Here is a 13,875-nt window from a genome sequence, read left to right as displayed (position 1 = left end):
TTTGTTTGTTTCATTTATCGATATGATTGATTGATGGGCGAACGGATGGATGGATGAACGGCTGGATGGATGGAGAGAAGGGTGGATCGACAGACAGACAGACAGACAGACAGACAGACAGACAGACAGACAGACGGACGGACGGACGGACGGACAGGCAGACAGACAGACATACATACATACATACATACATACATACATACATACATACATACATACATACATACATACATACATACATACATACATACATACATACATACATACATACATACATACATACAGACAGACATACAGACATACAGACAGAGGGATGGAGGGAGGGAGGGAGAGAGAGATTATATAATTTACTCGATATACCGCTCAGGAGGTTTAATTTGGTTCAAATTATGAACAAAATATTTGCCCCACCCCCCTTGCAGACCATCATAATTTTTTCATGGCCCCCTTTGAACCCTCAGGATTTTGTGCGCCCCCCATGTCTCCCAGGCACCCCTTGCCGTAAAGTCTGACCCCAGGCCAAAAAAATCCACAACATTTTGGGCTCAAAGTTGAAACTGTGCTTTAAAAAATGGCCCAGGAAATATGTATGTCATCCCGTCTGCCAATGATCTGTCCTCTGAAATTAAAATAACTTTGTATTTTCATGATGTTGCCGTCCTTTTTAATTCAACTTTATAAACATATATAAGGTGCCCTGAATATATATTGCTGTCTGTAAGTAATGTATTAATTGTCAAACTTCTGCCGATGTCCTTAGAGGCCTCTCTGATTTGACCTGTTATCACAACTCTATCAAATTGATGAACGATACAGCGACGCGTCGACGTCACCCGCTGTGCCGGTGTAATTTTTGGAAAGATAATGAATTTGAGAACTTGTGATCGTTACCCTGCCGCAGCCGTGTAGTCATATTAAAACGGGAAGGCGGTAAAAGTAGGAACCTTTAACTTTATGACTACCCCTTGCTACGATAAAATTAACATGACAAGTTCTCAAATTCATTATCTTTCTGAAGTTTACAGACATGCATACTACTGACACTAGCAGGTGATATCGCTGTCATTCATCAATTTAACAACATTTTGATGACAGGTCAAATCAGGTTGTAATAACATCACTACAGTCTCCGGTCCTGATCAGGGACAGATAACTTTCCACTGGTAGACTTATGGTATTGTACCATGCAGGGTTTCATAGATCACTAGTTACAGACTGTGTTTGACTGAGGACACATTCTTATCGTGCATGCGATGTGTTTATCTTTCCAGCCGGTGTCTATTACGATACTGACTGTGGTATATGTAGGGATACAGCTTGGCGCTGACACACCTCGCTGCATTTCCCATAGTATACTGTCAGCAGACTCAGCCATACTAATATTATCTCAGTCTAATATTATCCAGTCGTGAACAACGCTTAACAAATGATCCCAGCAAATTTTAGGCCAATCTGCCCAGTAGTTTTGGAGGTGTTTTTTTTATTATCAAAAATCACATTTTTTTACCCAAATCACCCACCGGTGATAAGAACATTTTGATTTGAACAGTTTCCCAACTAGACACCCAAGGTGAATATACCCACCAAATATCATGGCAATCGTTCCAGTGTTTTTTAGTCCCCGCCGGACGAAGTCCAGGACGGGGACTTATGGATTGGGTTCCGTCTGTCTGTGCGTCCGTGCGTCCATCCGTCCGTCCGTCCGTCCGTCCGTCCGCAGCCGTTTCTTGGAGATGCCTGGACCGATTTTTTTCAAACTTGGCACAGGGGCAACATACAATGGCATACATATGCACGTCAATTTGTTTCATGATACGATCCAATATGGCCGCCTAGCAGCCATTTTGTTTGTGAATTTTCCATGTCCAAAGCCATAACTCAGACATGCTTGAACAGATCTCATTCAAAGTTGGTATTAGGACAGTGTTATATGGCATACATGTGCATATCCATTTTCATCGTGATACAATCCATTTTGTTTGTGAATTTTCCATGTCCAAAGCCATAACTCAGACATGCTTGAACAGATCTCATTCAAAGTTGGTATTAGTACTATTACGACAGTGTTCTATGACATACATGTGCATATTCATTGTTGTTGTGATACGATCCAATATGGCCACCTGGCAGCCATTTTGTTTGCGATTTATCTATGTCCAAAGCCATAACTCAGACATGCTTGAACAGATCTCATTCAAAGTTGGTATTAGGACAGTGTTCTATGACATACATGTGCATATCCATTTTCGTCGTGATTCGATCCCCCATACCCGACCCCCCATACCCGACCCATCCTTTATTGTTGTAGGCATGTTCCATGTCCAACAAGCAGACACAACATATCTAAGTCTGTTCGATTTAGGTTCACAAGTGTTGTTGCATGATCAGAGTAGTGATAATTCCTTAAAACCCAATCATAGCGGGGACTATGTCATTCTCAATGACTTGTTTACTTTAAGTTGTTTTACACACACACACACACACACACACACACATATCCACACAGACACTTTGCCATGCCTATAACACTACTGAACCTTATCAGATCAGTTGTGCTACAAATGGCCCCGTAGCAATATCAAAGTTACAGGTCAGTGGGCAAATGGTTGAAAATACTATACAATATCAAATCGTTTTAAAAGATTAGGGTACCTTCAGTAATTACAGGGGGCGGGGCAATGGACGTCAGATTTTACAAATTACTTCTCAGGGTAGTGTCATATTTTAGAAAAGATGAAGATGACATATGACTTGGACTTATTGTATTATCTAACATTGCATTATTTTGTGATTTTGGATCCCACTGCTGCCACCACTGTCAATCGTTGTATTATACTATATCAGAATATATCAGTTAAATTGACGCTGGCAATCATGCAGTGAATCATTTGTTAGTTGCTGTGTAAGGGTCTCACAGGTGGAGTGGGGATACCGGATGCTGACCTCAGAGTGCCGACAATACTAGCTACATTAACGTAGATAGTCTTTGAGAGTTACTGCCAAATAGATCCAAACAAGGGAATGTATTCATTCACTCAAATTCACTGTAGTGATAACAATAATATAGGAAATTAAACATTCAATACCATTAAAGCTATGAACATTTTGGCAGGATAGAGTCCTTACCATTGATTCTCAGACTCGTTTCCTTTTTTTTACATCTGAGCCGCCGGCACTTTAACCCATATTTTTGGAATATTTGAATGGGGGGAGGGTCATGTTTTAGAAATGGTATATTGAGAGATGATCGTGCACTTTGTAAGAAAATGGAATCGTGGGAGAATGACATTTTATGCAACAGCCCAGACTTATCTCACCCACCCCCCATTGTAATTACTGGAGGCGCCCTTAATATTTTAAAAACAAACCAGTATTAATACATATGAATGATATCATAATAAGCAAAGCCCATAAGCTCGCGCAGGATAGATTCATTTGTGACCGGCTGCCTGGGCCAGGGTTGATACACTTGATTTGGGTCATTTTCCAGGGGTATTGACCATCAAAATTTATTTTATTGAATGACATCTAATTCTCTGACATGGACGAGAAGTAAAGAAAGTCAACACTCTATGCAGTTGTTGGTTTCAAAAACCATCATAGCCGTTAGATTAATATTGTTCATTTTCAATCAGCCAACTTATCATAGACCCTCCACGAACGTACGTTGGTCTTTGGACAAATGTTTTGTTGACATGTTGCCGAACATCACGATTTCTCAATTCAACTCGATGATTTAGGTACTAGGTATGTTACTGTACCAACAAACAAAGGAAAGTAGTTATTCTTTTTAGAACATGTAAAAAAATCAATTATCGACAATATAAATGTCAAAACCACCACACTTCCACAACCAGGAAATTAACTGCGCTATGTCATCAGTGGTCCGTATCGCGTACCGTCAAACTTCCAAATAGTGTAACAATTTCTCCTTGAGGTACAGTGATGCCTCGATACTCGTTACAATGTTACGATAATCGTGCCAACAGGCCTATTTTTACAATATAGCAATGCATGGTGCTGTTATGGTAGCGCAATCTGATTAAAGGGCCGATGTGGTGAAAGCGGCTAGATGTCCTTATTTACCTCTATTAATCGTGTTGTGACGTTTGTTTTGTTCGGAGTGAGTGGGAAGGCGGCAATCACTTGGTACGAAAACAAACGACACAAAACGATGAAAATAGAGGTAAATAAAGCATTTAGACGCTTTCACCACATCAGATTTTAATCAGATTGGGTAGTGCGTGGGAATGCACAGAGTATATGGAAGGCGCATGCATAGTCACTGCGCGCCGCAATGCATCCCTGCGAGACACACCAATTTTTTTCACAGAGTATTACGACGCGCATGCGTACTAGTCATGGAGCAGCTACGCGGCAGCTTCGCTGCTGCTGCGCGAGCTATAAATAGCGTTAGTCATTTTTATTGTGTTTAATCTAAACCATACTTTAATATATCAGCCACAACAGTGTTGAGGCTCCTGAAAGGGGTTGGCGAATGTGCTAGGGCAAACTAACAGGGCATACCAGAATAGACTCACAAAACATGGAAAAGTATTTGAAATTCGCCTTTGTCTAGTCAATGAATAAGTAATGCATGCTATAACATTCGTAGAGGGAATATAATTATATGTTTCGCCCAATATATTTCTTCTTTCAGCCAAGTAAAATACGAGTGACCCAAGGGGCTTTTGTCACTATGCGTCGCTAGATGAGTAGTGACAAGCCTTTCGGCTGAATGAAGAAATATATTGGAGAATAACATAATTATACCAGCGCCAGTAATATCAAAGAAAATTAGGGAAAAGTAATGGTATTTTTAAACATTTTGACTAATATTTCGAACACAGCATAACCAGTGACGTAGACGTTCGTTGTCGTGACGTAGAACGATTAGAGTATATAATCCAGATTTTTGTTCTAAATGGCTTGTGCATGGTACAAGTTGCTGTAGACATGGAAAACCAATTCTTCATACATTTTGTAATTTTGTGAATTCACTACAAAAATGTAATTGTCTGTATCATCCATGGTTACTATATTCTACTGTATCATACTAGACAGTTATTGCCCAGCTATGAGGGCACCAGTAGACGTCTATTACCCCAAGGGCAGTTAACAACGGTTTTTAGCTTCGGGAAATATTTGCATCATAACGGCAGGAGTAACATGACGTCTACTAGTACCCGCATAAGGCCAGACACATTACATTGTCAGGTACATATTCTTTCCGTACGCGGAGTCAAAACAAATCATCGATATGACGTCCGTGCTGCATGAATCGTGCCCGAGGAAAATACAATACGACTAGTGATCGCTTTATGCAAATCGAGGTCACTATGTGTCACGTGACTCGAACAAAGCCGGTCATTGAAGGCTGTATGAAAACGGTATCTGTGTTATTATCATCTTAGATCAGTATTACTGGATATGCATTAACCTTTAGATCTACTGTACATGTGTAAACACATCGAAAAACATATTTTTGCAATCATGCCTACCAAAACATTAAAACCCTAATCAAATCAACCTATTATTCTCCAATCTTCTATTCTGATCTCCAGTATTTAATCATTATTATAACAATCCGTACTGTTTCTTCAGAGAGTTGCAATTTTCTTCAATGATTTGAAGACATAGGTCGATGTGCTCACGATGAGTTCTGAAACTCAAGATGCAGAGTCTGAGATGATAGCGATCTCTGACCGTTGTTGACGTCATAAAGGCTCTTCCATCCTGTAGAATTCTTGTCTGAAGTGCTCTATTGAATTCGTTGGTTTTCTTGTCATCCTTGGTGTCGTAGTAGAATACCACTATGCTAAGTGTCGGGGCTGGTTCAGCTACAAAACCGTCCATGGCTACACGGGAGATAATAAAATGACAATTTCACCAAATACGTATACCCTTGCAGGGGGAGGGGGGATACTCCACAAATTTTCAGACGGGGTGTGCGGCCCAAGGTCAACATATCTACCATGCATGTCTAATAAAAAAACAGACCCATTGTTAGGGAAGATCGTCTGGCCAATTACGCATTTATTCTGATGCTGTGAAGGTATATATTCCGTAACATGAAGACGTTTCCCATCTTTTCGACCTAAAGATTAGGTAATTGTCAGATGAAAAATTGACCTACTATGAAATGAACTCTTCCAGATGATAATACCAGAAGTGGTGTCATACAAGACATGCATAGACATTAACATTATACTAGAATAACTTAATTGCGGTTTTCATATATTAAAAACGGGGGGGGGGGTGTAATAAACGTTAGCAAATACAAAACTCACCGGAAATTTTAGAGTGAAAGTATTTAGCGAGGGTTAACTTTTCTTCAAGAGCAGCAGCAAATGGTCTGACACCAAACAACTTCAAAGGTAGCCACACCCTTAGACCCCTTGAAAAAAAGGTACAACACATCGTGTGATTAATGTGATGGGCCGTAGGTCATATGGCAGCTAGTGTAGAGGCTGTCGCTGGCTGCGGGGTGAAAAGAGATCTTAAGATTCGAAGCCATGACTAGCCTAGCTATAGACTACATGACATCATGACCACCAGGTTGCTGCTAAAGCACAATGTAAGTTTATTTCAGTTTATTTTCAAATGGAGATTCGTCTGTGTTGGTAAACCATAGTATTCAATTTGAACATTTGTTCCAAACACAACTTGACCCGAATACACTGTCGACAGATTGCATTGTTTATTGTTGAAAACACTTCGTTTACAAACTGAGCAACTTTTAAGTGTATTTTCCGGTGTCAACTCTGCACTGCTGTCCAGTCATTAAAAACCATAATAGCGTCAAGTGAGGAACGACCGACGTGGTACAAATGCAAATTATTGTTTGCTGCCATTACTGGTATTTAAATCTAATTTTTCTAACGATTTTTTTTTCCAATTCTGGCAAACCCCAGTTTGTGTTCATTTGGTCTATGTCCATACCTTGGATGTCTTGTTAATTCAAATGACAAATCACATGGAGAATATTCGTCTTGGTCTTCAGGTGCATCTTGGAAAATATAAGTCCTACTAGACATTGAGTTGGATTCGTACAGCTTCCGTCCATTGCGAACCAGCAAAATACCAGTACCGTATGGTACAAAGAGTCCTGCATGGTAGAATAGAGAGAGTTACTTCTAGGCAATACCATGTCAATAATTGATTGTTTTTTTACATCAGCAATAATTATGTCATGATGCTTTTAAAAGCCGTATGCATTTGTGTGTGTGTGTGTGTGTGTGTGTGTGTGTGTGTGTGTGTGTGTGTGAGAGAGAGAGAGGGAGAGAGAGAGAGAGAGAGAGAAAGAGAGAGAGAGAGAGAGAAAGAGAGAGAGAGAGAGAGAGAGAGAGAGAGAGAGAGAGAGAGAGAGAGAGAGAGAGAGAGAGAGAGAGAGAGAGAGAGAGAGAGAGAGAGAGAGAGAGAGAGAGAGAGACCGACCGACCTGAAGATGTACTCTCAAGAACTGATCCGTCTTAAATCTTTCTATTGTTGTTGGGTATTTTTGCGACATTGCTTTTAAGTAATATAATTTCACAACAATGTCCTATAAGGAAAAAATAGAATTTCATCATATGTATATTGATCTTAAACTTATGACGATGCGTCTTAGCATTGTAAAGAATGATTTATATCACCTTTGTGTGGATCGACTACTATCGAATCACTTCTTTCTATGCCCTTAAATATATGTTTGGCGTCATCCACAAGAACAAAGAATCCACCATACGCTGCATCCACATGAAACCACAGATTGTATTCTTCCGCCACATCAGCAATCTGGTCTATAGGATCCACAGATCCGGTTATACCAGTCCCAAAACTTGCTACCACGAGGAACGGTTTCAGCCCTGCCTGTAGAAAGATGTTGGTATTTGTATGTCATTAGTCTGTAGTCAGATGTAGTCATGCGCGCTATTTTCTTAGTCTTGACAAGTGCGCATGGATATTTTATAAATGGATATTCGTTTGTATTGTATTTGATAAACACTATCACTTTCCAGATAATTTCGGAAATTCCGATGGCTTTCGGAAAACGTTCTTACCATTGAATCTGAGACCCCTTGTCTGTTTTCACGTCTGACAATATTTTAACCGAATGTTCGTTTGTTTGATATTTGAACTTGGGAAGGGTCATGTTTTAGAGCAAGGAATTGAAGGAGGGCTACTTTTTTGAAATCTGGATCAGGGGGAGGGTCACATTTAAAGCTCCATTATGACCACAAGAACAAAATTTGTCAAAGTTAATAGTAACACCCAAATTAACAGACCTTTATGTCATTTTCGATTTGCTTTTTTAACATCGATACATCCATTGCTAGTTTATCATCCATTGCTATTTCTCGAACGACTGCTTCCCTCATGCCGGCGATTCTTAGAGCTTTCAGTATAGCAAAGTGAGTCATATCGGTGAGATACACAACACTCCTAGATAAATCAGATAACAAATGTTATTAGTCAGGAGGATAAATCCAGTTCTTAGGATGGGCCTAGATTTGTTGTCAATATAGTCTTTGCTGATTATTGTTGTCTCGGACATAAGGATTCACAATTTATTTATAGGTCTAATAATTTTTATAAAAATGAAATTATAATGTATCTTTAATATGCGTTAGTTGTTTATGTTTTTCTAATACAAGAAATATATATATTCTAATATTTTGCTGTTCTAACGTTTTAATAGTCTGCCAATAAATACTATGCCTTTCTTGGCTATGGTGTTTTGAGGCAATTTAGTAGAAATACATCATTTCACAGGTCAAATTGATTTATATATTGGATAAATGTACTTATTTATATAATTAAGTTAAACTGCCAATGCAAGGTTAGTTTTGCTCTGTCCAAACCTGTTCCCCTCTTTTTGAATCCGATGTGTAGTTCTTTGGACACACATGAAAAGGGTAAAAAAAAAAATATGCACTGAGCTGTGACCTCATTTTCATTAAAAAAACTTCCTATTTTGCTTGAAGATTCATTAATCAGAACATTGCATAGTCACCTTTCATATTCCTTTGCCTTTAGTTTCATGCTATCTCTTGCCGTTGTCAAGGCAACAATTTCAGCAGCCGTACCACCTGACGTCAGACTCCCAGCATGTTCAGGTGGATAACCAAAGAGACCAGCAACCCAAGATAATACCATTTTCTCTAAACGGACACCTTCAGGTGATGCATAGATTAGTCCTGACGTAGAGATATAAAATCAGTTGTTATGACATGTGCACATCAAGTACAAAAGATGACTGTGCATTTAAATGGATAATAGAGCATAGAGGTAGAAGGTAGCAATCATTATCATATCCCAAACATTTAGGTTCAATAGTTCATCCATGCAACCATCCATCCATTCATTCATTCATTCATCCATCCAGCCATCCATCCATCCATCCATCCATCCAACCTCCATCCAATTGCAACCAACCAACCAAACAACCAAGCATTCATTCATTCATTCTTTCTTTCATCAATCAATCCACCCACCCATTCATTCATTCATTCACCCTTCTAGTCGGTATGTATGCAGTACCGTAGCCTGGGGGGCAGCTGCCCCCCCCCCTGAGATTTTGGAAAAAAGGAAAGAAAAAAGCGACATTTTGAATACATAGCGATGTTATTAAAATTGTTATTTACGTAAAATCGTTAGCACATGCGCGATTTAAATTGATGATTCACTAAAGTCAAAAGTGACTGTACACAGACTCCTCGCTAATATGTATCTTATATCTCTGTTGCACGCTGGCTTAACTTTGAATAAAAATGTGCCCAGTTAAAAATGGTAACTTTTTGCAGTATAGCAAATTAAAAATTCTTTGTGCGGGAAAGTACAAAAGAAGTGCGCTCATGCACTGTGCATTTTCCGCGAGTAACAGTATAGTCTTGAAAGTCTATCTTCAAATGAAGGTAGCAAGTCGCAATACTGTCAGAGAGTGAATAATTGTGTTCGACGTGGTCTTTGGTTAAAATGTTGTTTGATATAATTATCTCATTGCACTGACACTAGCGTTATTACGCAATTCATTTTGAAGCGACAATTTGCTATGGAAAGAATGGCCATGAATTTGTAAACAGAGCTGTACCTTCGACATCAAAATCCAAACTTCAATTATTTCCATTATAATGATAATTACAAGGAGAATTCACTGAGTTCACCTTGGGTTCAACATAAAGGAGGGCCATAAAAGTGTTGGGAGTAGGGTAAAGAAAATGATTATTTTGTTACTTATTTGAGAAAGCACCATCCAATGTTCTTTTTATTTAAAAGTTTTTTTTTTAGTTTGAATCTGACATCTTTTCGGCAAACCACTTTGAAAGAGACGACATTAGGCCAGGAAAAAAAGCTGTTCAACCTACCCATATATTTTTTGATTGATGGGCAATAATATATCCTCATGCGGGCTTCGCATTTGTTTCAAAATTAAGGATATTTCTTTATATTTTCTGAATAGTACATGTAACAATATACATTTGAGTTTATTCCAAATTATATAATATCTTATACAGTGGTTAACTTGGCTCTGATGATGCATACAAGCATGTGAGATCAAATTAAGCTGTTGCATATCCAATATGCACTAAAAAGAATTGAGCAAAAGTTTACGACCATTGGAGTTGGCTGAGTAGTCATTGGGCCATCAAAAGTCTGAAAGCCTTGAACTGTTTTGCACTTTATTCGGGATTTTTTGGAATTAAACTAAACTTCAGGAGAAGTCATTTACCAAGTGCACATCCGCAAAATATCTTTCAGTTTGCCACAACAAAATACACTTCCAGATAATATGTAATGCATAGCATAATTGTTTAAATTCTGGTATTTTCTTACCATATTCAAGCACTGTAAGACTTTAAATTATGTCTATGGTTTGATATTTTATGGCTCTAAATGCCTCCTACACTGTCTTATTTTCAATTATTTTTCACCTTTGGAGTTGTCTTCTTCCAATCAGTAGCAATCAAGGTGATAATTGTCTTTCTTCCAAAACAAGATGGATGGTGTACATGTACCTCCCTGTATAGGTTAGAACTAATTAGAGACATCTCCTTATGCATGTGAAATCCACATCCTGTGTAAAGTAATCTCGTTCGGAGTATTATTGTAGTTGGCTATCACTGTTATTTTAATGCATCATTGTACCATATAATTTTATATCTCCACTGTAGTGTAGGAGAAGGGGTGGCTAAAAAAATGCTTGAGTTTCAATTGGCGGGGCTTAACATTTTTTTAGAAGAGAGGGTGCGAGGAACTACACCATTTGTTTAACCGTAAATTTCCTAACTGTAGCTATGCAGACAAATTGCAAGAGATAGTATCAAGATGATTGAATAAGTTCAATCTAAACTCGACCTGAAATATTTTGCTATCATTATATATGGTTTGTTTTATCCTTGTCAAGCAATGTGAAAAATGAAATCTACGTATCTACCCAATGTGATGGGTTAGGTTGCCCGTCTAAAATAGATATTATGTAAATTGCATGCAAATGTATGTACATTAGCCAGTTTTCTTAATTTTAAATGCATGATTGCACCAAGACAAAGTTCTGCCCCCCCCCCCTCCGGCAATGTGGTCAGGCTACGGTCCTGGTATATGTATGTATGTATGTATGTATGTATGTATGTATGTATGTATGTATGTATGTATCAATCCACCTTAGTGTCTATAAACCTGTTTTTATTTCTCCTTCTGTCTGTATGTCTGCCCATATGACTGTTTGTTTGCCTACCTGTCCGTCAGCGGTAGCACATGAAACCCAGGGCATGCAGAATTCTAGGACCTACCTACATATTTGTTCGTCACTGCTGTCAAGTAGTCTCCCAAAGCCGATGGATAAAGTCCCCCTGTAGGCACTAATCCCAGATGCATACCATGTGCCGCTTGTACACCAGTCTTTAATACAGTCTTTTCAAACAGGGTAATCAATTCTTCTATGGATGAAACATAAACATTCACATTTGTTTAACAATATAATGTCTAAAGTGCTAAATTTGTCCTTCAACGGATTGTAAATAAATATGACGAATCCAATGTTCATATAATAAAATAGGCAAGGAAAAATCTGGAAATGTGTAGTCTATCATCTTGTACATAACACAAAAGTATCTGTCAGATTGACATGGCTTAGGGTATTCAGTAAAACAAAACGAAACGAAACGAAACGAAACGAAACGAAATGGAACAGGACGGAGTGGGATGGAATGGAACAAAATGAAACAACACCACAAAACTTTATATTTTATTTTGAATATTCTTTCCATGTAATGTTTGTTTATGCTACTTTTGTGAATAACACTTTAGTAGCAGCCCAGATAATTGACAGTTTGAGACCTTCTATCTCCTGCTAGTAAAATATCCGTATAGCAGATAATGTGTATTACTAGTATCTCCCGATTTGCTACCTGTAGCAGCACTATGGTTGTTGGACTTGAAAGACCTATTACTTACTCAAAGGGGTTCCTTCTTGTTTTATTGGATGCTGCAGTATTTGAGAAGTTTCCGTATCACTTTCTTGGATAAATACTTGTGAATCCATGTTCTCCAATCCATCTAAAAACTGGTCGGCGCTGTCCACTATACATTTTAACAGTTCTTTCCTTTGTTCAGGACCAGGATCTAGGTCTCTTGACACCTTCTCAAGTTCTGCAAGTTTTCTTTCAAAGTCCATTTTACTATCAACTGTGGAGGAAAATGACAGTGTCTCCTTGTGGTCAAATGATAGACATATACATAAGTGGCACTGAAATATTGCGATTTGTTTTTACGCAATTATTAAATTATGTATAGAAATCCTGAGTTTAACAGCCATCTGAACGATTTGTTTGTTGTTAGTTGTTTTCGATTCAAGAAGTTTACTCAAAGGACAACTTGACTTGAATTGATTGATAGTATATTTGACTATTGATTTATACCACGACATGTTGCATTTAATATTCCTCTGTATAACTTAAACTAAATGTAAATGTCCAGTTTTTCAAATTATGTATAACTGCCATATATTGCTCATTTTGATCTGCCCTCTAATGTTCATTCTGAGAATTCGTGTCGTCATACCATCCCAAAGTCGGGCTGCATTCGACGTGTTTTGTTCATGTGGACAAGCTGATTAAAACCCGTGTTGTTTTAAAAGTATATAGCCTTATTATAGACTGTCGACAGTCGTTCGTGCCTTTTTTGCTACGTTTTATCTAGAACTAAAGTCGCCGACTCGCTCCGATCATGAACAATACTATATACGTACTGAGCAGCGAGTGCCGGAGTCGTGCCTTCCGCACTCACAGTTCGTGCCTTCAGCAATCCCAGTTCCTATCAGTACGCATTAGTGTGACAGTGCTACGGAGTGAGGCGACAACTTTGTTTTAGATGAAACGTAGCAAAAAAGGCGCGAACGACTGTCGACAGTCTAGCCTTATTGTTAAAGAACATTATCGGTCATTCAAGTTAATATATAGGTTGTCGAGTCACCCGGTCCCAACATCAGCTTGTGAACTTTAGCAGTGAGCATATTTGTTTTATTTGACATAAATGTAAAAATATATTATTTATTAAAAGTCAAAATACAGAAACAAATAAATAAAACACTTCATAAGTCATAACGAGGCGTTAGAAGCTCAAGGGTGATCCATTGCAGACAGTAGTAGTACGTAAATAAATATATATGCCAATGGTTTGACTAAATACCAGAGAACCTGCCTAGTACTTACAGTTCCTTTTATGTTCGTTTACATTTATATTTAGTACATATGAATTGAACTATTCATGAACCAAATTAAACATATTCTCAGTACAGGTAACTAGTTGGTAGCAATCCCTTAGGAAACGAGCAAATTTTATGGCAGGGGACGGGGAGAAAAATTGTCTGTAAAGAATTCTGTCACAGTCCTCTTC

General features: G+C 38.3%; 1 protein-coding gene across 1 annotated transcript; it reads right to left on the bottom strand.

Moving 5' to 3' along the window:
- Positions 1–5,577: 5,577 nt before the first annotated feature.
- LOC144449775 (aromatic-L-amino-acid decarboxylase-like) lies at positions 5,578–12,655 on the bottom strand. The gene is made up of 8 exons (XM_078140350.1): positions 12,436–12,655; positions 11,772–11,918; positions 8,996–9,179; positions 8,268–8,424; positions 7,635–7,851; positions 6,943–7,108; positions 6,291–6,397; positions 5,578–5,858 (listed from the first exon to the last, which is right to left on the bottom strand). Exons 1-8 carry the CDS (start codon positions 12,653–12,655, stop codon positions 5,578–5,580), a joined length of 1,479 nt encoding a protein of 492 aa, XP_077996476.1.
- Between the last annotated feature and the right edge of the window lie 1,220 nt (positions 12,656–13,875).

Source organism: Glandiceps talaboti, chromosome 18, assembly GCF_964340395.1.
Source record: "Glandiceps talaboti chromosome 18, keGlaTala1.1, whole genome shotgun sequence".
Taxonomy (NCBI): Eukaryota; Metazoa; Hemichordata; class Enteropneusta; family Spengelidae; genus Glandiceps; species Glandiceps talaboti.
This window is presented reverse-complemented; position numbering and strand designations above follow the sequence as displayed.